The sequence below is a fragment of the Eublepharis macularius genome, chromosome 12 (assembly GCF_028583425.1).
Source record: "Eublepharis macularius isolate TG4126 chromosome 12, MPM_Emac_v1.0, whole genome shotgun sequence".
Classification (NCBI taxonomy): domain Eukaryota; kingdom Metazoa; phylum Chordata; class Lepidosauria; order Squamata; family Eublepharidae; genus Eublepharis; species Eublepharis macularius.
In genome coordinates this window covers 65,753,128-65,780,904 of record NC_072801.1, presented here as the reverse complement: position 1 = coordinate 65,780,904, position 27,777 = coordinate 65,753,128, and the positions used below count along the sequence as shown (strand labels likewise).

The following is a 27,777-nucleotide window of genomic DNA, read 5'->3' as shown; positions in this document are numbered from 1 at the left end:
GTGACTGGACAGTAGAGACCCCCTCACCTCTGCAGGAGTGTACCACATACCCTGCAGCTGTGGACAAGTTTACATCGGGACCACAAAGCGTAGCATCCAGACAAGAATAAAAGAACATGAAAGACGCTGCAGACTTGGCCATCCGGAAAAATCAGCAGTGGCTGAACATAGCCTAACTCAAACAGGACACAGTATCCTATTCCAGGACACTAAAATACTGGACAACACTTCCAACTACTTTGTCAGATTGCACAGGGAAGCCATTGAAATTCACAAGCATAAGCAAAACTTCAACAGGAAAGAAGAAACCTTAAGAATGAACAGAGCATGGTTTCCAGTCCTGAAAAACACCAGGCTAACAAAATACTCTATACTTGACAATAGCCCTGCAGAGAAGATTAGCACATCAAGCACCAATCCATATGCAAAAGAACCTCCTCGGGATACAGTGAAGCCTCCCGCCATTAGCATTCCACACCCTGGGAAACTCTTACAGGATGACTCAGCTCAACCCCATCCCTCCTGAGTAGATACAAATGACCTGCCAACATCTTTTCCACACTGTGACACTGAGAGATCTCTGTCTTTTGGTGCTACACCTCTGAAGATGCCAGCCACAGCTGCTGGCGAAACGTCAGGAACTACAATGCCAAGACCACGGCTATACAGCCCGGAAAATCCACAACAGCCATTGTTCTCCGGCCATGAAAGCCTTCAACAATACATCACACCAATTGAGCTCCAAAAGAATGCTATAATGCTAGGTAAGGCTGGATTGGGAGCCATCGGAAGACGCTTGTGCACCAGAACCAAAGCAAGGGAAAAATTTTCCTTGCAAAGGCAAAAAATCCTTGGATGCCCCTGCATCACCATTGGTCCTCTGGACAGACAGGCGAGTTGTACTCGTCTCGAGTCCCAGCCACAGTGCAGGCTGGCCAGAGGCCTTTGCAGGGCCAACACAAGTGGGAGCCGGAGGACCATCTGCTCATTGTTGCCATGGCACAAAGCGCTGAAGTGTTTGAAATAGCTCCAAGTCTCTACAGGCTGCCTGTATAATGAAGCATATCAGGGCTTTTTTTCTGGGGAAAGAGGTGGTGGAACTCAGTGGGTTGCCCTCAGAGAAAATGGTCACATGGCTGGTGGCCCCGCCCCCTGATCTCCAGACAGAGGGGAGTTTAGATTGCCCTCTGCTAAACTCCCCCGTCTGGAGATCAGGGGGAGGAGCCACCAGCCATGTGACCATTTTCAAGAGGTTCCGGAACTCCATTCCACCGCATTCCCGCTGAAAAAAAGCCCTGATGCATATACATCATTAGGTTTCTCTGCGCAATGGCAGACAGTGGATAGTGTGGGTGAACCCGGTCAGTTGAAAAACAACATTTTTGAGGAGAGCTGTTTGCTGGGCAACTCTCTGTCCTGGATGTGGCTAATTTCAGTCTAACATCCTACAAAGCTCTCCATCTTACCATGGCTATTAAGTGGCAGGGAGTTCCACTGACAATGCGGAGAAGGGTTTCATTGGAGACAGACAGCTCATTTGTTTTCAAGGATCACAGCACAACCCAGATGAATCGTTGAGGTAGATGCCAGCACTGGAAGGAGTTTAAAATCAAAGGCGTGTTGGGCTAGGAGATATTCATTAAAAATCTCGTATAAAATGAAATGTAAGAGAAAGATTCACAGCTATGAGGAGCATTCTACGGTTTTAATTTTTAAAAAATTGAAATGCTACCAAGTTACTGCCTGTCCCTGTGTCAGGGAGTTCCACTGGCAAAACACTTTATTTTGCTGCCTTCGAGGATTTTTACTTAGCATCTCTATAGTACTTTGTATATGCATAAAGCGTTTGACAGTCATTTCAAAAAGGACAGCATGGTCCAGCTTGAAATGGTGAGGTAGATGTTGGCACTGGATGCTTGCTCAACCCAAAACTGTACTCGGATGGGAAATACCCATGAAAATCTACAATGGACCAAAAAATACTGTAAGAAGGGATTGGAGACACCACGTGGCTTCTGTACACTACTCGTTCATGAGGAGGCAAGACCCAACGGACTGAAGGGAACTTGCTTCTGAGCAAATATGTCTAAGATCATGCTGTGAGCCCACCAAGACCTAGAAAGCATACTTCATTTAAAATGTGCCCCAAAGATCCCTTTTTTATCATTGTCCTCCCCAAGAAATCCATTTCTGATCACCGATGAGGTTCCTTTATCAGAGTTAAGGGGAGGGCAAAATGAATCAGTCTGATTAGGAAGTTGGAAGGAAGCCGAAATCCACCAATGCTCCATCCATTCCTGCATCCCATCTCTACCAGCACTTCTAAGTGTTACAGGTTGATGCAACCACATTGATGCACATCTGTCTCTTGAATGTCTTTCTCAGTAGCCCAGAAAGATACCTTTATGAAGCTGCATTGCTGTTTTGTATCTAACTACTCTGTGGACTTGTAATTTTGCCTTCCCCTAAAAGAGTGCGATCCAGGGATAAAACGATTTTTCTGCTACTGGTTTCCTCAAAACCATGTAACCATGATTTCCACAGGTTGAGTGCAAACCCGGGGGCAGGAGGGGCACTTTATATTTCTGATGGTGAATCAACTTCTTATGAATCCTTTTCGATATCAAAAGTATTTTTTTTTACTAGTGACACACACTCTCCAAAATAGATATCGATATTATCAGAAGTCTAAGGAGCAACCATGGGTTCCCAATTGGTGTAGAGAAGGTTGTTCTGTCACTTTAACAGAGATTTACTATGTCGATATGGGTAGCTGAATCTTTTCATGGCATGGAAATAAATAATATCTAATTAAGTCTCTGTTAAGGGGAGAAGACATTCCCCCCTCCCCCAGGCAATTGGCAACCATAGGCCAAATGCTGCCCAGCGCTGAGGTAAATCTGGGGTTGGGGGAGGGGAGAGAGAAAGGGTCACTTCCAACCTCACTTTACTTTAAGCTTTACTTCAAGAAGGAGAAATCTGACGAGTAGAAGGCAAGTGGCAGAGAAGGATTTTGGACTCGCTCATGTTCTTGAGATGAAAGTATTCCCAGAGCCATACCATGGGAAACAGAGAGCAAGTTAATGTTCAAAGCATCAAAATCACTGTTAAAATCTTCCTAGTGTGACCTCAAGATGTCACTTGGTAAGCAACAGGAGGGTCAAGAGAGGTCATATGACAAAGTGCCAAAGACATCCATTTTGTGGATGGGGGGGGGCGGTCCAATAATCCAGACAAACAGCTCCAGTCCCAAACCTTTTCACAAATATCTACACAAATCAGTAGCTTGAGTAGAAAATGCATGGAGAATTCAATGGGAGAGCAGAGGGAAGAGAGAGCTTGGAAGACTGTCTACCAGCCACCCCTTTTCCTGTCATTTTCATATCCACCACTTCCCCAGAGCAATTGTAGCTTACCTACCATGACCCATATTTTGGACAGCACCTCTACACTGGCCTTCAGTTCTTGATTATCCCACCCTAGAGACTTGGAGAGCTAGGGGCAGGATGTTTGTGAAGTGAAACCCAGGAAATAACAAGCAAAACAGAAAGTGCATACTGGGACAGGTGGACTACCTCCATATTTTGCTGGTAAGGGTCTCTCATCCCACATAGTTTCCTACAACTTCACACATATCCTATTTCAATTCTGTCCAAGTGCATACCCCATCCTAATCATAATGTCAGAAATGCCTTCTTCTCCACCTGGGGCATGTCCCAACCCCTGGGCCCCCATTATGTCCTCCTGCCTCCCCACTCCCCAACTGAACACGCTCTAAGCATCCAGAGGAGAGGGGGGGGGGATCTCTCGCAACAGACATTCCACTTCTCCAGAAATGACATCTCACAGCTCCTGCTGGAATCAAGGTTTCTCTGCTGTGTGGTTCTGAAGGTGTTGCAGCAGCATCGAACTGTTCCTGGATATTTTCCCAGGTTCGGGATGCGCTATGTATTTGCTCTTATCCTGCTGCACATGGTGGTGGTCCAGCGCGTGGCTGGCACTGGAAGCTTTCCCCAAGTCAAAGTGAAAGTAAGGAGGCCCCATTGACTCTGAAACATCCCCTGAGTTTTGTTTTCGGTCAGTTCCACGGTCCTTGAGCCGTTGGGGCACACTCCTTTCAGGGACGGGGGTTCCCCTTTGCAAAAGGATGGCCGAGATCTCAGTGAAGCTCTCCCCAAATTCCAGAGGACTCCTGTGGTCTCTCTCCTTATTGCGGTAGTTTTTCGGCTGCTGTCTCACCCCCTTGAGTTTCTCCGCTGTGTGTTCCATCTGGTGCCGGATCAGAGCAAGCCTGTCTGGGAAGCCTGTGGCACACTCCGGACACTTCAGCAGCCTGTCCTTCATATGGCCAAGCTGGTGGTGGGACAAGCTGGTGGCATCCACAAAGCTTTGTTTGCAGTCGTGACACTTGTACGGCTTGGTGCTCGGGTGCCGGATGAGGGCGGCCATTTCAGTGGAAACCGGAGCAGGCTTCTCTGTAGCCAAGGGTCTTCTCTGTGGTGGAGCGATCACTGAGCTCTCTACAAGCGCACCGTCACGCTGGGAACCCAGGCCAAGCTTTTCTTCAAGGTCAGTTTGCTCATGCAAAGTCAAAGCTGAGCTCTCCTGGAAGCAAAGACCACAAGAGGAAGACTTCTCTTCCACAGCGATGTCAAGTACGTTGTCATTGGAGCAGGTTCTCTGGTGTGTGGTAAGACCCGGAGGCTCCCTAAATGGCTGGTCATCTGGTGGTTTGCTCTGGTCTGAGCTAGAGAGCGACTGTTCTCTGGAAGGCTCCTTTCTAAGTGCGGTCTTAGAAGAACTCTCCTCATGGGTCCTCTGCACCGCACATTTCGAATCAGAACTGAGCCGTTCTCCAGATTCAAGACACCCATGCGCTTTGTCCTCGGTGTGGTTTTTCCGGTGCAGTGCAAAGACCGTGGTGTCCAAAGAGGCCTGACCACGCTTCATGCATCGGTACCGCTTCCCACGCACGTGTTCCTTCTGACGCCTAGCTAGGGCTGGGGTGCCCCTGAAGCTCTGCCCAAACTCGAGGCGCTTGTGCAGTTTCTCTTGCACATGGGTGTTCTGGTGGCAGGCAATAGCTGAGCTGTCGGAGAACGACTGTCCACATTCAGAGCAAGTGTGGAGTCTTTTGTGGCTCTGCTGCTCACCTGCCAGCCCAGAGCTATCCTCGGTTGGGCCTCCCTCACATTCTATGGCAGGCTCGTCTCCAGAATTCTCCTCTTCATCAAGAGCCTCAAGCACCTTGGAGGATTTCTGGGCCAACAAGAGCTTTGCGTGCTCCTTACACCTCCCCTCCTCTTCATGCAGTGAAAGTGCTTCCCTGTGCACAAAACTCTCCCCACAGGTGCCACAGATGTGCAAGGAATGAGTTTCCTCATGCTGCTCCAGCGCCAAGCTGTCCTCACAGTTCTGCCCACAAGCGCCACATATCCAAGATGCGTGACTCTCCCGGTGGCAGGTCAAGGCACTGGCCTCCTCAAAACTTTCCCCACATTCAGGGCATATGTAAGAGGTGTGGCATTCTCTGTGCTGTGCTAGCGTCACACTGTTTTGGAAGCTCTGTCCACATAAGTTACAAAGATGGGCAGTGTGGCTCTTCTGATGCTGTGCCAGGGCGGTGGCATCACTACAGTCCAGCCCACACACTGGGCAAATCACACTGCTCTCCTTGTGTGGTGCTGGCACATCTCTGCCCTCGCAGTCCTTCCCACTCGCACGGTCTCGTGCCTCCTTGTCCTCTTCTTTGCTTCTGCATTTCCCATCCGCTTCCTGCTGGTGGCCCTGTAGCTCATCTTCCTGGGCAAAGCGCCGCCCACAACTGTGGCAGACGTGGGGGCGCTCCTCCATGTGGATGCGCTGGTGGGTGATGAGGTTGGAACTCTGGGAGAAGCGACGGCCACACTCCTCGCAGTGGTAGGGCCGCTCACCCGTGTGCGTCCTGCGGTGCTGAGTGAGGTGTGAGCTACGGACAAAGGCCTTCCCACAGTCGGGACAGGCATAGGGCTTCTCGCCTGTGTGGATGCGCTGGTGGCGGATAAGGGTGGAGCTCATGCCAAAGCACTTGCCGCAGTCAGCACAGCGGTATGGCTTCTCGCCTCGATGAATGCGGGAGTGCAGAGTGAGGTTGGAGGCCAGGGAGAAGCTCTGGCCACATTCGCCGCAAGCGTATGGGCGGCTCTCGCTGTGGCAACGACGGTGGCGCTCCAGGGCCGAGCTGAGCCCAAAGGTTTTGCCGCAATCGGCACATCGGTAGGGCTCCACCCCCATGTGAAGCCGCTGGTGTTTGACCAAGGTGGCGCCATGTCCAAAGCGTTTGCCACATTCTTGGCACTGGTAAGGTTTCTCCCCCGAGTGGGTTCGCTGGTGCTGGATGAGCTCTGAGCTTTGGATGAAGGTCTTGCCGCAATCGTTGCAACGGAACGGCTTCTCCCCAGCATGGATCTTGCGGTGCTTGACCAGGTTGGCGCTCTGGGTGAAGCCTTTCCCACACTCCTCGCATTTGAAGGGACGCTCGCCAGTGTGGGTGATCTGGTGTTGGATGAGGTCAGAGGAGCGGTAAAAGCTTTTGGGGCACTCGGGACAGCGATACGGCTTCTCGCCCGTGTGGCTGCGCTGGTGTTTAATGAGGTTGGTGCTCTGGGAGAAGGCCTTGCCACATTCCCGGCAGACATACGGCTTTTCTCCCGTGTGGGTACGCTGGTGCTGAGCCAGGTTGGAGCTCCATGAGAAGGCCTTGCCGCAGTCCCCACAGACATAGGGCTTCTCGCCTGTGTGTGTCCGCCGGTGCTGGACCAGGTGGGAGCTCTGAGTGAAGGACTTGCCGCAGTCAGTACATGTGTTTGGGCGCTCACCAGTGTGGATACGCCGATGGCGCACTAGCTTTGACCACTGGCTGAAAGCCTTGCCGCATTCACTGCAGGCGTAAAGGCGTTCACCTTTCCCACGGGGTGGAGGTAATGCTGGTGTTACCAAGTCCTCCTCGTCAGCAAGGCTCTGAGGCTCAGAACATAACACACCCGCCTCCTCGTTCAAGGGATCACCTTCCATTCCTTCACCTGTGTGGAAAAGAGCAAGAAAGAGTAAGAGAAAGTGTTAAAGAACTGAACTTTTCAGAGTGGAGGAGTAGAAACACACAAAGCTGCTATATATCAAATGAAACTGTGGGCCCATCCATTTCAGCAATGACCACTCTAACTAGTATCTGATTGCCAAGGACTCCAACAGAGAAAGATTATCTGCTACCCAGACGGATCTTTTTAATTAGAGATGCCAGGACTGAACTTAGAACCTTTTGCATGCAAAGCGCTCCCTCTGAGCTATGGCCCCACCCTGAAAATCTACCTGTCATTTCACCATGACCCAAGAGGACTAGAATTTAGACAGCAAAGGCGGCCGTTCACCCAGATCCAGGCCAGCTAGCAAACTACAGGATAATTTTGCCTTCTCCTTGTTCCGTGTCTAAGACTGTCTGCTGTACATCATGACCGCAGTTGTGCAGATTCCTTGACACTCCTCTGACAGTAATTGTAATCTTGAGGAATGAATAGGTGTTGGGTAGGAATGTGAGAGAGATGGAGAGAGTTGCAGATAGCCTGCCTAAGAAGATCCCTTCAGCCTTCGAGCTTTCTCACCTGCACGTGGGTCCCTCAGGCTCCTCTCTTTTTTCAGCCCTCTGGGGCCATCAGGATCTCTCCCTCCTTTTGTTCCCTCCAGATCGGAAGCTGCGGTAGGAGCCGTTTCCCGATGATCTGCAAACACAAGAGTAAAAACCCAGGATTGGAAAGACCCCTCTCAGCCTGAAGCTCGGCTATCACAGTACCTTTCAAACTGTGTTTGGGCAACCCAGGATTTCCATGGAAGTTTATTCGGGGCTCCTCAAAGAAAGCTCAGTAATAGCAGGCAGGTGGTTTCATGGAAGGTAGCTTGGCCAGCACTGCCGACTATATCCAGGTATGCACAGCCATTAAGCAAGGGCAGCAAGGACGTATGCTCGGTTTTACAAGCCTGGTGCCCCCCGTGAACCAAACAAATCCACCTAGAACATTTCCCAGAATCCTCCACAATACAGGTTTTCTCAGCAGACAAATCAATGTGAATCAGAGAACTTGGAAAACCACTGAGCTACACCAGCTGTGGGGTCTGTCCTGGTATGTAGTAAACCCTCATACCACAGAACTGCCAGTGAAGGGGAGCTCACCACCTCCCTAGGCTGCTGATTCCACCTTGGAACTACTCTGACCATGAAAAAGTTTTTCCTAATATCCAGCCGGTACCTTTCTGCATGTAATTTAAGCCCGTCGCTTCGAGTCCTATCCTCTGCTGCCAACTGGAACAGCTCCTTGCCCTCCTCCAAATGACCTGCAGCGAGACAAAGAGATGCTGCTTTGCAACTGGATGTGCAAATTTCATTTTGCTGGAATCTACCCTCTGCCCCACTCCAATGTACTCCGGTCCCTTCCAAGAGCTTGATGCAAGCCCTAGGCATCCTAGCACTTTCTTCCCTCTGTATAATAGTGCCCTAAAACTGGTCGCACAAGAACTTGTGCAAGAAGAAATGCAAGTGGGGATAACCATCAGGCTGACTTAGCACAAGGAGCGACCGTGGTCTTTTGCGCAAGCAGAAGGTCTGCGCTGGATCTAGCCCTTCATTTCCAGGGCCAGCCTTTGCCCATATGCATTGCCACACACCTTACCTGGTTAAAGTTTCCTCCTCGGCTTTCCAGGCCTCACCAGAGCTCTGCCTTGGAGCCTTTCCTCACCTCCCTCCCCAACTGAATGTTGCCAACGGCCACCAGTTCCCCGGCTCTGAGCCAGTGCTGTAGTTTGAGCTAACAGTAGGCAAAGATGCCAAAACGCACCCAGGGGAACATCAGCTTCAGAGTCCTCCTGCATGGCTTCTCTGTTCAGGATTTCTGGATTTCCAGGATGCAACGGAAGACATCAAGGCTCCATTCTGAGGGCCACCATCACCTGAAACGAGAAACTTTCTTACTCTTGAGTGGTGAAATTATCCTCCCAGTTCTTTTTGAGACCACTGGTAGGAGTGCCATGTTGACTTTCCGAAAGGATGGCTGATTTGACTGCTAGGCAAATAAGAATCTCCACACCCGCCTCGCCAACCATACCTTGGCCGTGACCAGCCATTTCAGGGCAAGGCAATGAATATTAAAAGGATACACTCAGAAGCGGTATCCCAGCAAGCAGAAATCTGGCCATAGAGCAAAACGCACAGCCTTCACTTCCTGTTCCTGTTTGAAAACTGCTCTGTTGAATCAAAGAAGTCATTCTGTACTCACATCTCTATGGTGAAAGTCCTATCTGTCTGCCACTGGCTGCCATCTAAACATTCACGTGCAGGGGAAACAGGGAGCATCAAACTGCATTGCAATGGGAACTCCTTATATCCAACACCCCTTACTTGGAAGTAGAGGCATAATCTACTGAGCAGTGGCTCAGTAGCCACCCAGTACTTCCTCCCCTCTCTCCCATAATGGTATTCCAGGATGCCAAGCCAACATGCAACGTCTTGGTCCTGCAGTGTCTCCCTTCCCTTTTGCACTGGAGTATTATCATTACTTTAAAAAGGTAAAGGTAGTCCCCTGTGCAAGCACCGAGTCATTACTGACCCATGGGGGGATGTCACACCGCGACATTTTCTTGGCAGACTTTTTACGGGGTGGTTTGCCATTGCCTTCCCCAGTCATCTACACTTTACCCTCAGGAAACTGGGTACTCATTTTACCAACCTCAGAAGGATGGAAGGCTGAGTCAACCTTGAGCCGGCTACCTGAACCCGGCTTCTGCCGGGATCAAACTCAGGTCATGAGCAGAGCTTGGGCTGCAGTACTACAGCTTACCACTCTGCGCCACGGGGCTCTTATTATCATTACTTACGAAGGGCCCTATGGAGAAAATTCAAACAAGTGCTTTGAGGTAGAAGGGATACGGCAAAGCCACCACAAGTTTCTTATTTTTGGTGGAGCCACGCGGATAAATCAGCCTCTGAAAGTGACCAGACAACTTGACACATGCCAGAACTGTAACCAGAGCCAGCCCAAGGGTCTTCTGCATGCCAGGCAGGGAGGGGGCCTGCTGCCCAAACTCCCCCCATGCTGCCCACCTGTGCCACCCCGAGCCCAGGGAAGAGGTGGGAGTGGGCACAATGAAGAGGGCCCACTCGCCCTGCCCCTCCAACAGAAGGGATGCGGGAGGAATGAGCAAGGCCGGGTGACTCCTGGGGCTGTCGCTTGTGATGGCAGACCCCAATGGAAGGTAGCAAGGCGACAGGGCTATCTGGTGCCCATCTGCTTCTGGCACCGTAGGCAATCACTTGGGTCTGCCTAGTGGACAGGCCGTCCCTGACTTTCACCATGTCCGTGTAGCCCAAAAATGATGAGTCAGCCCCAAGACAAGGAGAAGAGTAAGTCAACTTCAGGAGAGTTACTCCTCTTTCATTGTCCACCCAAGTTCAAGGTCAGCCACTAGAAAGTCAGACAGACCTCGGGCCGTGAGAGGGACAGTTACAGCAACAGGACTTCTTGGAGGACCTTGTGTGGAAGGGGGCACCACCTGCAACCTTCTCCCAGGCTTCCAAAGAGGCTCTCCAGCAAGACTAGTTGCAGACCAGGGTTGCAGGAGGTGGCTGCCATTATGGACTACATAGTGCCCATTACAGACTAGGGCTTTGGACAAACATACTCCTCCCCCAGTAGGAGGGCTGGCCCGGCTTACAATTCTCAATTCCCCTGAGAATTTCCATCAATTCCCCATACCCATTCCATCCCACTGAACAGCAGCTGTGATTTTTATTTCTCCTTCTTTGCATATGCTATGAAGATTTTGTTTTTACAGCCTATATTAAATGGTTCACACACACATCAACCTCTTTTTCCACCTTTGCTCTTTTCCCTCCTCCCCCCTTCGCCGTTTTGGTTTTTCATCTTCCAAGCTAATTGCCAGCTTCAGCTAAGTCACTCTCGCCACCCCCACCTACCCTTCAGCCCTGTTTTTGCAGTGTTGACTCAGAAGCCCAAACCGGCTTTGCCCCAGGCCAAGCAGAGTCAAAAGGAGAGGTTCGGATACGGGTGTTGTTCCTTTGGCAAAGGAACAACACCCGTATCCCTGCACTGTGATGCTAAAGACCAAAAGGCTTGTGTTCCCAGTTCCCAGAGAAACCACCAATTTTCCAGTACATATTTCTGCAGAGGGAGCAGAGACCAATCTGGGGAACCCGGCAACAGGCATCCGCCATCAAACACAACATTGTAAAAACATGTGCTTTTAAAGTCACACACGTTTCCACCATGCGCAAGCCACAGGCATCGTGCTTCGAGCAACCCTCACTCACGCATGGATACGTACCAAGTGGCAAGAAATTCATGCCTTTTTTTACCCAGGGGCTGGACTGACTACCACTGTGTCAGGATTCAATTTGAACCAACAGTCCCTTCATTTTAAAAACTGTTGTCCAGGCTTGGCCTAGGGGGATATGAAGGAATAATATATTTGCCTTTGAGCATGCACCTTTTCTTCCTCTCGGGACAATGAGAAAGAGCTCCCAAATATCAGAGTTCAAGAGAGAAGCTTCTATATCAGATGGTGCAACTGCCTGTGGGCAGAAGCTCCAGCACCTCTCCCTTTACAATTTTAGATATAATTATAACTTAGTAAATCACCGGGGTGATGAGGGGAGAGAAGGATTACATAGTGCTTCCATAAGAACTTGTTCATCCTATCTTTGGAGGTCCCAATTGAGGTGATCCCCAAAATCTGAGGTTAGAAAGGGTGGAAACTTGAGAAAGGGCCTTCTTGGTGGTGGCACCAAGACTTTGGAACTCCCTCCCCAGGGAACTTTCTCTATCTCCCTCTGTCATTGCCTTCCACCAGCAGGAGAAATCTCTTCTGTTTTGTTTGGCACACCCCGTAAACTCTCATGGGCCCTCCTCCCTGTTTGTGTGTTTTTATGAGTTCATATGTTTTATTTAATGGTTTTATATGAATTTGTATTTGAAATGCTTTTTAATGGTTGCAGTGTTTTAATGTTTGCTGCTTTGGGGACCCTGAATTGGGTGGAAAGGAAGCACAAAAACGTTTTAAAACAATAAATACTTGGACAAATATAATCTAAGAAGTGCATCACCATGTTGCTGGTGCACTGGCTTACTTTACACACACCCCAGATGGGGTCGCTATTAATGGAGAACAAGCTATGTCCCTTCACTGTATCCCAATTGCAGCCAGTTCATTGTCTAGGGATCCCTGGTGCCTACCAGTGACAGGCAATCTCCTGGCAGTTTACCTGTGGTTTTGGGCTGCCTGGAGATCACCTACCACCAGCAGGCATCCTGGGAACACACTAGGAACATGCGCCCCCAGGAACGCAACATTACTTCCTGAAGTGACATTGTCATGCTGGCTGCAAGTGTGCCCCCACGCTTCACTGGGGCCAGTTGGCCTCAAATGGGCCAGAATTAGACCTGTGCAAAGTGTGGGCACCTGTGGCCAGCGTGATTATATCACTTCCCAGAAGTGACAACATCATGCCACTCTGGGAGTGTGAGGATGTCTCTGAAGGTAAGTCCCGGGTCCCCCATCTCCCACTGGGAGAGGACAGGGACTTAGGAACCCAAATTATGTCCCATAAAGCTCAATGGAAGCCATCACTCACACAAGCCCAACTCCACTAGCATATTCCTGTCCTCTCACTGGCCAATGCTGCTAAGTTTAGTGTAGTGGTTAAGAGTGGCAGGACTCTAATCTGGAGAACCAGGTTTGATTCCCCACTCCTCCACGTGAAGCCAGCTGGGTGACCTTAGGTGAGCCACAGCTCTCTCAGCCCCACCCACCTCACAGGGTGATTGTTGTGGGGATAATAATAACATACTTTGTAAACCGCTCAGAGTGGGTGTTAAGTTGTCCTGAAGGGCGGTATATAATTATGATATGATAAGTTCAAAGTGGAAAGCATCATGGACCGAACAATGCCCCCCAGCCACTAGCACTGCTGGTCAGAAGAGGAAATGGCAAACAAGTCCAGTTAGCTCACACAACTCGGAATTCTCCCGGCCCAGGAGGTCAGGGAATGCCAATCTTTTAAGAAGCCCCAAATGCGTGACCTTTACCTTGTTCTGGCCAACTTCCTATTGAGGGAAGCCACCAGGTTTGCCCTTAGATTTCTGGGCAAGTCCTGCGAGTTAGGCACTCAGCAGGTTGAGTTCAGAAACAAATTAACAGGGTAGCATGTGGCAAATTGGCCAAGCCACTGGATTCAGACTGAAGCAACAGTCAAATCGCTCTAAACAAGGTACAGCTAATAAGCGTATTAGCTATGGATTGTTTCAGAAAGGTTTCATCTCTGTGCCTAGCTTTATACTTGTTTTTCAGATTTTCGGCCACCACACCCTATTATATCTCTTTCACTGAACGTCCTTGCTGTTGGTCATTATTCTACTTTGCTGTTGATTATATTGTATTTTCCTTTGCACTGTGTAATATGCCTTGGATCGCAGTGAGAAAGGTTGTTGTTAAAGAAGTTATTGTTGTTAAAGAAGTGCAAAATGCCAACTGCCAAACAGTAAAGAAAGGTGCAGCAGGAGAAACAAATTAACAACGGCTTTTTAACTAGGCTAGCATACACTAAAGATCCCTAAACTTATTCCAGGTGTTACTTTTAAGCAAATAACAGAATTCAGCAAGATTTCCAGATGATGGGTCCAGAAGTCCAAAGGGAGTCCAGCTATAGATTGCCACTTGCAGCATGATCTCCAAAAGTCCATTCTTCCAACAAGGATTAGGCGAGCAAGGGGACAAAGGGAACCGAGGAGAAAGCCAGAGAAGGACAGAGTCTAAAGTTTAAAAGACACCTTTTAAAGACATGCTGCCAGCAGCGAGTCAGAACAAATTAGCCAAAGGGCCAGATCTGTGAGGCCAGTACTACAGTTACTTGGGCTCACAGGTATGAGGAAGGAACTAATTTCTTCAATCCTAGGAGACTTTGTGTTAAATAGCCAAAATTCCAGTACTGGACTCCCCAAGGCTCCAGCCTTGAGAATGCCACACAGCCAGAGACAGGCTCTTTATCTTATCAGTCTGAGAGCCAGAGGTACCATCTGGCCTCAGTCTTCAAAAAGAAATGCTGTCTAATATGAAAGAGGGGGGCCATAAAAGTAGAGGCCATAAACTTAAGCACATACCAGCAAAAAGGGACCGATTCAAAATGATTTATCTCGGCAAGAAATAAAGCGAGTTTCTTGACACGCACACTAGCTAAATTTGATGGGGTAACGTGCACAGGGAGGGCTTGAGCATTATGGGGATTGTGGAGATAGGTAAGCTACAGAATTTTGCAAGTAAAGTACCTGTTCCATATCAGGGGGTGGAGGGCAGATCTTTGCAAGTGGAGAGCTCACATTTCTGAATGCTCCCCTTGGTGAAAAAGGCCCTACAAGCCAAATGCTGGCACAATAGAAACATAGCAAGGGCTAGAACTTTTTTCCTTGATGTGTTTGGCATCATGTACGGCACGTATGGCACAGTCCGCTCTACAAGTTTGGGATTGGCTGTGTCACACAAAAGTGAGAAAGAACTTCAGAAACTGCCTTTTATATTTATAGATTTAGATAGATAGCCTCATAATACGTAAATCCTATGTGACACCTGCATACTTCTGTATCCTAGTCCAGGAATACTATCCTATTGCTCCCCAAATACCTTCATTTTCTTCCTATCAGGAACAGGTGCTATTAGGCAGCTGCCCTAGTCTGAGCCATTTTCCATTGTGCTCCTGACAAGCAGAGGTTCTATGCAAAGAGAAAACTGGCGAGAAACCAAGTTGAAACCATAGCAAGACGAGTATCATAGCAAAGATATGCGCTGAAAAAGCTGATCCTGCTTCCGCCTTTGTCTAGAGGCAGCAGTTCAACTGAACCGTTGCAGCTGATCTCTATCAGGTGCCACCTCCCCGAAAGATTCATGTACGGATGCAAAGTCCTCTCCTGACTGTCCGGAGGAGACATATGTGCAGGCACCTACCGACCCAGAGCTCTAATACTGCACTCAGAGACACATTCTTGTGGGTTGAGGCTTGCCTTGTGATCAGCCCTGCCACCATTTGTAAGGAGGGGACAAAAATTAATCAAAATGACTAGGGGAAAGGGGATAGGCTCCACAGGGGTTACAAATATCAGATGCATTCACAAAAGACAGTTTAACATGGTGCCTAGTGGTTACAGAGCTGGGCTAGGCTGTGGAGATGCAGGTTCAAATCCCCACTTGCCACGTCACTCATTCTTCTCTCAACTTGTCCTATCTCACAGGGTTGTTGTGAGGATAAAACGGAGGAGAGGAGAAGGACGTATGCCACCCTGAGCTCCCTGAAGGAAAGGTGGGATAAAAATATATTATAAATAAGTAGATATAACAACAGAGGTTCACTGTCGTTGATCCCCAAGCAAGGAACGTATGAAGTTGCCTGAGGGGTCTGACAACTAGTCCACAGTCCAGTATTATTACTCTGATGGCAGTGGTGTGCCAAGGTCCTGGGTCACAATTCTCTCCCAAGACCTGCCATCCTTCCTAGGACGGGAGGCCAGCCACTGAACTTGCAACATTCTGCATGCTAGACGTGCGCTCTACCACTGAACCGAGGTCTCTCCAAGCACTTAGGCAAAACCAGCAGTAGGTCGGTGTTAGTTGCTTGGATGTTGGCCTGGGAGGCTTAAAAATAAGAGGGCGAGCCTAAACAAAATTACTCCTTTCTAAGCCACTGACTTCAGCGGACTCAGAAGGGTATAACTCCATTTGGGACGGCGTTGGAGGTTGCCAGATCACGCGGGCAATACCATCACCAAGGTATGGATGGGGCACTGTTACAAGAAAGGTCCCTGTCCCAAGGAGGCTGCAATCTAAATTTCGACAGGACAACAGTCAAAATGCAAGGGCAAAATCAATGCGTAATGCACTTACGTTCATTTAGGTTTTGTTTGAGTTGGAGGATGAAGATGAAATAACAGGCTCTATCTATTCCCACAACTTTTCCTTAGAACCCAAGACAAACCAGACAGGACAGACAGATGCATTCTGCATTTAATATTACTGTTGGTGACTTGTAAAGGCAATTTGAAAAATCTAATTTCTGGGAAGCAGAGGACATTGACAAGAACCACTAGGAATGAACTGGGGGAGAGATGCATTCAACTCGCAGCAAAGCTCCTACAAAAGGGTTCCCATTTTCAGAGAGGGGTTTTTGTCCACATTGCGGGGGGGGGGGGCATACACTGATCCTCCCTCGCCACCTGCTTCAGGAGAGGCAGGACACCATTCTCACCCGACCCTGGTATTACTCATTGGTTACACCGAATGAATATTCCTCCCCACTTTCTGAATCAACAACGCAGTCCAGGGGTCTCACCTGAAGAGTGCATTCAGACGGACACGGTGGTGGGAAGACAACTAACCCACGTTCGGCAGCATTGGAGTCCAGTGGCGTCTAAGAGACCAACAAAATTTTCCACATCTTGTTGGTCTCCAAGGTGCCAGTGGACTCCCGTCCTGCTGTTCCACTGCAGACCTTCCTGAAACTAACCCAGGCTCTGCGATCTTCGATGCGCCCCCTGCAAAATTTCCCACTGCCATCTCATCTGAACCACCGTTTCCCCGTTTTCCATCCTCTGCAAAAATCCTGCATCCCCACACAGCCTTCGATGCCAACCCGCTCTTTTGTCTGCAGCAACACCAGCCCCCCAAATGCACCCATTTTCCAGCTCGTGCCAAACACCGCCGAGCCTTACCGTGGTCGCTGGTCCTGCCCGGGCTGGGCGGGTCTGGGGAGATCTGCCCCGAGGGGGGACCCCCCCCCCCCGCCCATGCGGACAGGCGAGCTCCAGGCGCTCCCTTGGCACTTGCAAGCGCCCCGCTCGGCAGCCACCGGGGCTCAGGGTGACTGGGAAGGAGGAAGTTCCCTCCCCTGCGAAGTTCCCCCTCTTCCGCTGCTGCTGCTGGTTGGAAATGGAAAGGGGAGGAAGAAAAGACCTTCTCTATGGTGCTTAACCGTTTAACCTCAAAAGGTGGAGGGGAGAGATCGCTGGTGCCAAAGGGTGGTGGTTGAGGAGGGAGACCTTGCGAGCGGAAAAAGATGGGGGGGGGGGAGTCATTGCAAGCGCAAAGAACGAGATCCAGGGGGTTAAAAGAGAGGAGAAAAGAAAAAAAAAAACCCTGGGCGCCGGACTCCTGGGTTCCTTTTCGAAAGGCGGTGGGGTTGAGAGCCAGGACTCCTGGGTTCTCTGGACAAGCAAGAGTTAGGGAAGAGGACCGGCTTAGATTGGACTGTCAGGGATCCAGCCTTTCTGTGCATGTCAGTGTCCACTCGATGTATTTTTCTAATATGGTTTTGAAAAAAGAAAGAAGAGCTCCAAAGAATGGAGTAGGCTTAGGAAGCTGGACTCCTGGGTTCCATCCCAGTCCAACAGAGTCCAGAGCAAGAATTGAAGCCGAGATGCCGCTGCCCCTTCCAGGACAGCAGACGCGGGCGCCCTCTATCTTTTAGTCGCTTCTCCAACAGGCAGGGATCCAACAGGTAATGCTGTTCTTCCGGATAAAGCTGCCGCCCCAGGACTTTTGGCTGTCCCATTAGGGTCACAGGAGCTAGAGTTTTCAAAAATAATTAATACAGCAGGAACTGAGTCTGCTGGCATCTTAGAGACCAACAAGACTTTCAAGGTATAAACTTTCCAGAGCCAAAGCTCCCTTCTTTAGATCATTTAAAAAATTAAAGTGAGCAACTCCACAGGGGGGAAGGGAAATCAGGACTCCTGGGTTCTTTCTCCAGCTCTAGAATGGGAGCCGGTGTTTGATTCAGCGGGTAGAAGAGCATTTGGAGGCATTCTTGGGTTTTTCTTCGGTGCTGTTTGAAGATGTAGAAGACTGGCATGGTTAAAGTTATCACTAGCTCTTGTGTTTCCCCAGGCTAATGAAGAAATTAATTCTTAATTGTGCAATCAAACCCACACACATTCAGGCTTCCAAGTGTTTCGTTGTATAACTTGCCAGTAGGCAAGTCTGCTTACTGGTAGTCTGGTGGTGGCTTGATTGAAGAAAGAGGAGTTGTGCCTGCAATTCCACCAACCAGGACAAGATCCACAGAAGAGTTCTGACTTCCTGGGCGGGGATCTACACAGCCTACATAGGTCAGAGACCACTGTGCCCTCTGTAGAAAAAGCCCCTGGGGCTGGCAGATGGGGCCTGCTTCCCATGTCAAAGGAGGGCAGTGGTTACTGAAAGCAAGGCCTTAACGTAATTGCCCCAAACCTTCAGAATGGCCACTGGACGAGTGAGGTTGCAACTTTGCTTTGTGCAATAAGCATACAAGTTATTTTTGCACTGCATATTCTGATAATGTTTATTTCAAGCCTGCCAACTGCTCTATTCTGGTCACATTTTATTAATATTGTAAACTGCCTTGAGCTACAAGGAAGCTGGTTAGAAATTTTTTTAAAAAACTTGATATAAAGCCAGGCCAAGAACATGCTTAAGGACAAAAATGAACTCAAAATACTGCCAGCTAGGGGAGGGGGTGAGAGTATTCTTTTAACATTTACATGATTTTCATAATTAAAAATATGTGTGTGTTGCATGCCATCAAGTCGCCTCCAGCCTATGGCAACCCTATGAATGAAAAGACCTCCAAAACATCCTATCATTAACAGACTTGCTCAGATCTAGCAAACTGGAGGGCGTGGCTTCTTTTATTGAGTCAAGCCATCTCATTTTAGGTCTTTCCCTTTGCCTGCTGCCTTCTACTTTTCCTAGCATTATTGACTTTTCCAGAGAATCTTGTCTTCTCATAATGTGGCCAAAGTACGATAGCCTCCGTTTTGTCATTTTAGTTTCAAGGGAGAATTCAGGCTTGATTTGATCTAGTACCCACTTGTCTTTTTGGCTGTCCATGGTATACCAGAACTCTCCTCCAGTACCACGTTTCAAATGAGTCAGTTTTCTTCCTGTCAGCTTTCTTCACTGTAGCAATAACTAATGCCTTAGCTTTAATTCTTCAATGAAAAACTAGAACTATAGCATTCATTATTGCTACAAAGTGCAATGATGAGTGCTAGAAGACTGGAACAATGTCATTTAATAGTTGTTGCTTTAATGTTTATTATTGTATCAAATTGCTTTTATATTATTTTTATATTGTTACCCGCCTGGGACACTGGGATTCCCGGGAGAGAGTATGAACACTTATGAAGCTGCTTTATCCAGAATCAGCCCATCAAGGCCAGCCCTGTCTAATCGGTGTGGCGGCTGCTCTCCAGGGTCTCAGACAGGTCTTTCGCATCACCTACCGCCTGGTCCTTAACTGGAGATGCCAAGGATTCAAATTTCTGGGACCTTCAGCTTGCCGAGCAGATGCTCTTCCAGTGCTCTAACAGCCGCTACAAACATTAATATGAATGTACACAGGTCAAGAGAGGGAGGGCATGAAGGGATCAGCCAGTGCTAGGCTCTCGTGGCCCTTTCTTACATGCCCAGGTAATGCCAATCGCCCCTTTGGGGTCTAGAAGGAATTTTCCTCCAGGCCAGATTGGCCAGGGATCCTAAGAGTTTTTTTGCCTTCCTCTGGGAATACAGCAGGGGTCCGGTGAAGGATAGTTGTAGGGGCTGGACTAGATGACCCTTGGGTACTTCCAGCTCTTTAGAGTAAATATGACTTAAAGAACAGGCCACGGTGCAGGAAGTCGAGAGTCTCACTAGATCTTCTCAGGCAAGTCACTTTTTCCACTTCACTCCCCCCGCCCCTTTCCTCTAGCTCTGCAATACAGGGATAATGCTATTGGACTAGCTTATAGAACCGTTGTAAAGCATTGCAAGAAAATGCGTGATAACAAAAAGCATTTTATAAATGCTAAGAGTGCCTTTCAGGGATTCAAAGGAGGATTGCCAGCTGCTTGGAGGAAAAACACCCTGCCTTAAGGGAAGCTTAATAAGATGTTATTTAGCTCCACGCCATGAGAAGCTTTGACTGCCCCTTTCCACACATTCAAGCTCCACTAAAGGGGAAGGGCGTTTTTCTCCACACCAGCTGAGAACTCTAGTTCAAACATTTCAACAACCATGCACTTGTTCATCTTTTCCAATGGCCCCAGGCTAGTATTACTATTCTAGAACTACAGAAGAGACTTGAGGGAACAGGCCACCTAGTAAGAGCTCATGTCTCTGAGAAATGGATGAGAGATTTTGCTGCTCACGCAGCCACAGTGTTGCACCAGTATTCTAGATCTTTACTAGATGTTGGGGTCAAAGGACAAGGGTGCTCCTTGCTTCCTTACAGATTTCCCAGAGGCATGCTAGATACAGAATGCAGAATTGGGTAACACTGGCCCAGCAGGGAGATTCTTACCTTCTTACATCACTTAAAGCTGATTCTTCATGGGGGCCATTCACATCCCTCCCCCTAGCAAATCTCAGGTGAGGTATCTTTCACAAGAAAGGTCCTCTCCCTTCCCTTCAACTAGCCCCGAAGAGCACACACATTCATTTGCTGAAATCTGGAAAGTGTACTAAACTAACAAGGTAGTAATGGATGAAGACCAAATCACATATTTTACATCCTAAATTTACAGGGGACGCAACAGGAACAGACTCACATCCCCCACCTACGTGGCTCTGGATCATCTTCAAAACCAACTTGCAGCCACATTGTAACCTGCGCTGCATTCATTTGCTCTTGTGGAAATGGCATATGGAACTCTTAAGGTGTATTTTTCGAAATACATGGGGGTGGAGTGAACACACTGTATTAGCAGACTTACATTTTGTTCAGCAGGTATTTCGGAGCACACTCTCTTTTTATACAGACAATAGAGGATAAAGAGAAAATTTAGAAAGGGCAACAGATACTCTACTAAATGCTTTGCAGATGTGAGTGTGCAAAAGCTAGAAATAAAAGCTATCCTCTATTCCTCCGAGGGAAAGTTAGGCATCAATGGGGGTTATGGGGAAGCTCTAACAGTCATCCACAGTCCCCAGCAGAGATCACAAGATTCATGTCCCCCCACCAACATCTTTTCTCAAATGATTACCCTTCTCTGGGTCCGGGAAGGGATACCAGGGGGTCACCTGAACTCTGGTCTTCTTAGTTCTATCAGTTCAGAGCTGCCCGACTCCAGGATTGGGTTCTTCAGACCAAGCTGGAAATTGAGAAATTATTCCCTCACAATCCTGTTTGCCCTGAGATGGCAGCATTAAGGATAAATGCCTTTTCATCCTGACCAGACCAGAATTTTATTTCAACAAGTACAGAAAGGGAGCCATAATAAAGGTATTGTGTCTTCATTCCCAAGGCCGTCAAAAATTTCCCAAGATGTCTAACAAGCAAACCGAATTTAGAGAAAAAGAAAGGAGTCTTCAGAAATCTTTTTTTCTTCTTCTCAGTATGTGAACAAAAATGTTTGGGAGGCAGCAATAAATGAAATGTCATCGCCTATGAGCATTAGAGAATCAGTCGTGGAAGATCAATTCAATGCCGATTATGATTAAGACAAAAAAATTATGCTGGCACTTTAAAAAAATATGTATTAAAAACTCATGAAGTTGCTTTGCTGGAAGCTTCAGAAAAGTGCCATTGATTATAACACAGTGTTGAGGTATAAGTCCACTTCCTATTTATTGGCCCTTATCCAGTTGAAGTTATTCATATTCAGGGCTTTTTTTGAGCCAGAACGCCCTAAAACGGCATTCTGACAGCTCTTTAAAATACCCACATGACTGGTTTTGAGCCCAGATTGGGCCCAAAACAGCCTAGATCAGGCCACTGCTGGGCAGAGTAGGGTGCCTCACCCAATACCAGCCCGATCCTGGCCATTTCAGCCCCAATCCCGGCCGTTTTGGGCCCAAAATAGGCCCCAAATGGCCGAAACTGCCAGGATCGGGCTGGGGAGTGTTCCCTCGCCCAGTAGCAGCCCGTTCCAGGCTGGTTTAGTCCAGGCCCCATTTAGGGCTCAAAACAGCCTGGATTGGGGCCGAAACAGCCAGGATCAGGCCGAGGAGGGTTCCCCCGCCTGGCAGTGACCCAATCCAGGTTATTCTGGCCCCAATGCAGACCATTTGGGGCCAGCAGCCCGATACAGGCTGTTTTGGGCCCAATTTGAGCCAAAAATTGCCAAGATCGGGCCCGAAACAGCCAAGATTGGGCCTCTGCCGGGTGGGGGAACAGCCCGGCAGCTGCCCAATCCTGGCCATTTTGAGCCCAATTCAGGCCCAAAATGGCCAGAATTAGGCCGCTGTCTGGTAGGGGAGCGCTCTCCCATGTGGCAGCAGGCCAATCCGGTCCGTTTCTGGCCTGTTTTGGCCAATTTGGGCCCAGAACGGCCTGGATCAGGCCCTAAACGTCCAGGTTCAGGCTGCTGTGTTGCAACAGCCTGTTCCAGGCTAATCCAGGCCATTTTGAGCCCATTTTGGCCCAATTTAGGTCCAAAATGGCCCAGGCCCAGCCACTGCCGGGCGGGGGGAGTGCTCCCCTGCAGCAGAGTGGCCCGTTCCACACCGAATCAGACCGCCCCATGCAGCACAGAAGCACTCCCGGGGCAGCCACGCCTGCATGATGATATCACTTCCCAGAAGTGATGTCATCATGCAGTCCTGGGAGTACATGTACTGAGAGGCACACCACCTCCTCCCAGGAGTTTCCTCAGGTGAGAGTTCCCCCACCTCTTTCCCCAGAAAAAAAGCCTGTTGACATCTGGTTAATCGTGAGTAACCACAGTCCCAGGAAACATCTACTTTTTCACACATGCTCTTGTCTGTTTTTTTATCATCTAGTCTGCCTAACTCAAAGGTCTGTGCACTATCTTGCATCATTTGGCTGGTCTTACCAAAAAGTATTACCTGACTTTTGTTGTTGGGATTTTTCTTCAGACCAAAACAGCTACCAGGAACCATAGCCCTATCCTGTTCAGTGGAACCTGAAGCTCTGCTTCTTACTCTGAAGTAAGACCTGATAAAATCAACAGGTTGGCTTAGATCAAGCTTATGAAGATTTCAATACATCTAACATTTTTAAAATCAAGAGCTGTGCCTCGATCAAGCTGTTAAAGTTACAACTGACATTAGCCGGATCACAGCCTCAGTTAGATAGATCAACAGCGTTGGAACAATTTAAAATATACAGACATTTCTCTCATTATTACATGAAATATTACCATAAGTGCTAACCAAATTATGCCTAATGTTTATAACATTCTTAAAGAAGTAAATAAAGTTTACTTTCAAAACCAACTGATTACTGCAGTAGTTAACAGATATCCTCCAATTTTTTTCTGGACTCTCTCCACACTTTTCAAATGCCAGAGGTTTTTCAGTCAGGGGTCTAAGCGGGGATGGGGGGGGGGTAAAAATCAGTGACGACACTCAGAGATGGTGGGAAGGCCCTGAATGCTGGGGATAACTGGGAAATTGGTTAATGGTTCTGGGAGATCTCAGGGCAGGTATCAAAGGAAAAGAGGCAAAATTAAGGGGGCACACAAACAGGCTTTTTGCTCCACAGACTTTAGGCTGGTTTTTAAGGAAATATTGTGTGGCAACAACTTTGAACAGGGAACTGAGGGGGAGAATGCAGAGGAGGAACCTTATGATTTCTGAGGCCTATCAATTGGGGGGGGGGGAAAGGACGTGCCCCCTTGTTACTGCTCCATGTCCCTCTTCACTGGAGGAGTACAGATTTAATGCTACAAACTGAGGGAATTAAGGCCATGTAGATATTTGACAGATGGGGCAGTGTCCCCAAGAGGAAAACTGCCCTTTGTGCCTCTTGCTGAAAAATTCACACCTTCATATTAAGCAGCCCTGAGAGGAAACATATGTTCCCTCAGGGGGGAGAGAGGGCTCTGAAGAGAATATCTTCCCCGCTTATTATACTTCATCCATTTTAAATGTCCTAAATGTTAGGAATGCCTGCTGACCTTGATCTCTGTGCCCACTTTTTCCACAGTTCAGGTTGGCCAGCCATCCTATGAAATACCCCCAATGCCCAAGCCAGAGCATCCCAAAAAACCAAAGCTTAGTAGTCAAACCAATCTCTCCCTCATGTTTGTCAGACTGCCTTCTCTTTTCTGTGCCATTCTTACTGCTTCTGCCATAAAGGCTCCTGCACTTCCTTCCAGCTTCCAACTACATCAATCATTCCCTGTGGTCCAATACCGAAGCCTCCTTCAGAATTAAAGTCCCTCCCAAAGTCTCATCCCCTGCTGAAGGTGCCATCTTGTTCGTCATCACCAGGATGGCTGCCCCTTCTATGGCAGCGGTTGAGGCCCATTCCTTAGTATGCATCTTTTGGTGCCGTGTGTACTGCAGGAGGTAGCGGAAGCGTTGGCCACACTCTTGGCAGTTGTACGGCAGTTCTCCAGTGTGGATGCGCTGGTGCTGCATGAGAGCCGAACTCTGGCAGAATGCCTTGCCACAGTGGGGGCATTTGTAGGGCCTCTCTCCAGAGTGAATGCGCCGGTGCTGTGCCAATGCTGAGCTATGTCCAAAGCAGCGCCCACAGTCCTTACAGGTATACGGCCTCTCCCCAGAGTGAACCCTTCGGTGCTCCAGCAGCTTGGAACTCTGGGAGAACCCATGCCCGCAGTCCTCACAGCGATATGGCCTTTCACCAGAATGGATCCGCTGGTGCTGTACCAGGTGCGAGCTCTGCTGGAAGCTCTTGCCACAACTGCTGCAAATATAGAGGGTCTGAGGGGGAGGTGGGGAGGCCGTCCCGTTTTGATGCGCCTTCTGATGCAGCACCAAGTGCGCCCACTGGCTAAAGGCACGGCCACAGTCAGGACACTGGAACAGACGCTCGCCTGTATGGACTCTCCTGTGTTGCAGGAAGTGAGAGCTGACCCCAAAAGTCTTGCCACAGTCTTGGCATTCAAACGGCTTCTCCCCAGTGTGAACCCGCTGATGGCGCAACAAGGTAGAGCTGAGCCCGAAAGCCTTGCCACAGTCCAGGCATTCGTAAGGTTTCTCCCCGGTGTGCGTGACCTGATGCTGGATCAAAGTGGAGCTAAGAGAGAATGTTTTGCCACAGTCATTGCACCGGAAAGGACGTTCTCCGGTGTGCGTCCTCAGGTGCTGGGTGAGAGAGGAGCTTTCGGAAAATCGCTTGCCGCAGAAACGGCAGGCGAAAGGACGCTCCCCTGTGTGCACTCGCCGATGGTTCAGCAAGTTGGAGTTACGGTTGAAGCATTTGCCGCAATCGGGGCACTTGTATGGTTTTTCACCCGTGTGGATAATCTGATGCTGGATAAGGGTGGAGCTGAGAGAGAAAGACTTGCCGCAGATACCGCATTTGTAAGGCTTCTCTCCCGTATGGACTCGCTGGTGCTGAATGAGGTTGGAGCTCCGGCTAAAGCATCTGCCGCAATGAGGGCACTTGTACGGTTTCTCACCTGTGTGTGTCCGCTGGTGCTGAAGGAAGGTAGAACCCCGGTTGAAACACTTTCCACAGACACCGCATTTGTAAGGCTTCTCGCCACTATGGATGCGGCGATGCTGGCCCAGAATAGAGCTGGTGCCAAAGCACTTGCCACATTCAGGGCATCTGTACGGTTTGTCAGGCACAGAAGGTAAAATAGAAGAGCCATGGCTGGCCTCCAGCTTTTGGCTACCATCACGGCAATCCAACTGGAGGCTAGAATCATCCTTATCCACACTGGAATTGAAGTATTCACTGATGCCCATTTCTTCATCGATCTCCTCATTGGAATCTTCACCCACCTCTGCATCTTCCTTGACTTCTATATGACCTGGAAGAAAATCTTGATTGGAGTCTCCATCCAAGTCTTGCCTGTCATCATCACCATTCAAGCCAGAACAGAATTCTTGGTTATCCTCACTTAGATGAAACCGCTGATCGTTTTCCCCAACTAAACCCCCATTGGTATTGGCATCTGGATGACCATTCCAGTTGGTGGCACACATGGATTTGCATTCTGTGCCAGAGGGCAGCTCGGTTCTTTGCTTGGCCTCCCCCACGTCAAGTTCTGGGCAGGACCCCCACTTTCCATCAAGACCCATGCCGTCACTGCATCTGTTACAGCCATCTTGCTTGCCTTCATTTTCTAACCTAGGTTGGAATTTTGATTCCACACCATCATCATCTGGGCCATCCTTACATGGCTCATTCTCAGTGTCCCTACAGGCATCGTAGCTTCCCTTAAATGAACTGCCGGAAATCTCATACGGCTTGCAAAGATTTCCAGCCACAACTCTAGGATGATGTTCTTCGTCACAGCCCTTCAACGCATTGCTGGAAAAGCACCAGCTATCACAGGAGATCTCCTGGAGTTTGGAATCAGTGTGGCAGTGTCGATTAGTCACTTCCTCTTTCACAAAAGAGGAACTGTCTTCCTCGTTCATGGTCTACATGTCTGTAGAAACCAGAAAAAGAGAAACAGATTAATCTCACATTCTCGCCTACCAGTTCCAAAATTTATTCTATTCTGTACTAACACAATTTCTGCACCAAGGTGATCAAGTGGCGGCGGGTTGGGGGGGGGAATACTATTTCAGATAAAACTACAAGGAATCTTTAATGAAACCTTCGCATATTTATTTATTTACCTTATAGTCCACCCTTCTCACCAAGGCAGGTTACAAAATTTAGAACAACGCAATGGGAACAGTATAGTACATATAATAAACTACGTAGATTGAATCACGAACGTAAAAAGCAATGCAATGAATGCAGTACGGCATATAAAACATGCAAAAAGCAGATTACAGAAATTAAGAAACAATGCCATAAAAACAAGATAATGGGTACAATAGTGTCATAAACTACAGCCCTTGTCCCTCTGTAAAAGGGTCCTCCTGAACAAGTCCAAGTGGTGTAAAATTAGGTGCATTTTGAGGATACGATCCTGTCTCCGTTCAGGTGAAGTGTTTAAGTCTAATAAAGAGCTGCTGTACCGTAATGGTTGGGATGTGAATCAACAATCTGCTGGTTCAGCTCCAGCTCCTGCCTTGAGCTCTGCAGGTGGCCTTGGGTATGCCACTCCTCTCAGCCCCAGCTGTATTGTGGGAATAATAATAATAACACTGACTTCCTTAACCACTCTAAATGTGACACTAATCTGTCCAGAGGGGAGGCATATACGCACACTGTTGTAGTTGCTGTTACTGAAGCACAACCTTCTCAGATCCACGGGGAGGTATTATTTATTTATTTTATTTCATCCTATTTATATCCCGCCCTCCCCACAGGCTCAGGGCTGGTCACGACAGCACAGGTTAAAATACATTGAAACATCATCATCAAAATATATCCAAACGGAAAATCCATCAAAATACAGTTGAAAAACTGTTTTGCAAGCTTGGAGTAACCGAGGCAAAAGGTCCTCTTGAATAACTCAAAACTGAATTATTCAAAAGGACTTTTTAACTCAGATAGGAGGGCTGTAGTGATAAGGGAAGCGATCGCAAGGAGATGCATCACTTAGCGAAGGGGCTATAGACGTAATTACACAGCAACAACCCCGGCGCCCCTCTTCTTCTCTGCAAACTGCAACAAGCGCCGCCCAGCTTTCTCCCTTTCTCCGCCCGCGGAGAGTCCCTCTCGCCCCGCAATTGCTTTTGCCCCTCGGACTCACCTCTTCGCGAAGCTGCAGTTTGCTCGGCTCTGCTTTGTTGCATCGCCCTGGCAATCGCCCCTCTAAGCCCCCGACCAGCAGGAGCGTCGCGAGTGGCAAAGGGGGAAATCCTGCTTGCAAGCGGAAGAGGTCCATCCCTCATTGT

At 48.7% G+C, this 27,777-nt stretch overlaps 1 protein-coding gene across 1 annotated transcript; it reads right to left on the bottom strand.

The window, feature by feature from the left end:
• Positions 1 to 621: 621 nt before the first annotated feature.
• On the bottom strand, positions 622 to 27,777 carry LOC129338221 (zinc finger protein 845-like). The gene is made up of 3 exons (XM_054992278.1): positions 27,633 to 27,777; positions 24,911 to 26,411; positions 622 to 6,841 (listed from the first exon to the last, which is right to left on the bottom strand). The coding sequence occupies exons 2-3, from the start codon at positions 26,398 to 26,400 to the stop codon at positions 3,862 to 3,864; spliced, it is 4,470 nt and encodes a 1,489-aa protein (XP_054848253.1). The 5' UTR covers positions 26,401 to 26,411; positions 27,633 to 27,777; the 3' UTR covers positions 622 to 3,861.

What these genes read in the sequence shown, in the direction of transcription:
- LOC129338221 (XM_054992278.1), bottom strand. Translation starts at nt 26,400, where the DNA reads ATGAACGAGGAAGACAGTTCCTCTTTTGTGAAAGAGGAAGTGACTAAT. An exon ending in ACTGGGGAGAAGCCGTTTGA is followed by an intron (nt 6,842 to 24,910) that starts ATGCCAAGACTG and finishes GCGCCCAAACAC; the next exon opens with ATGTACTGACTGCGGCAAGT.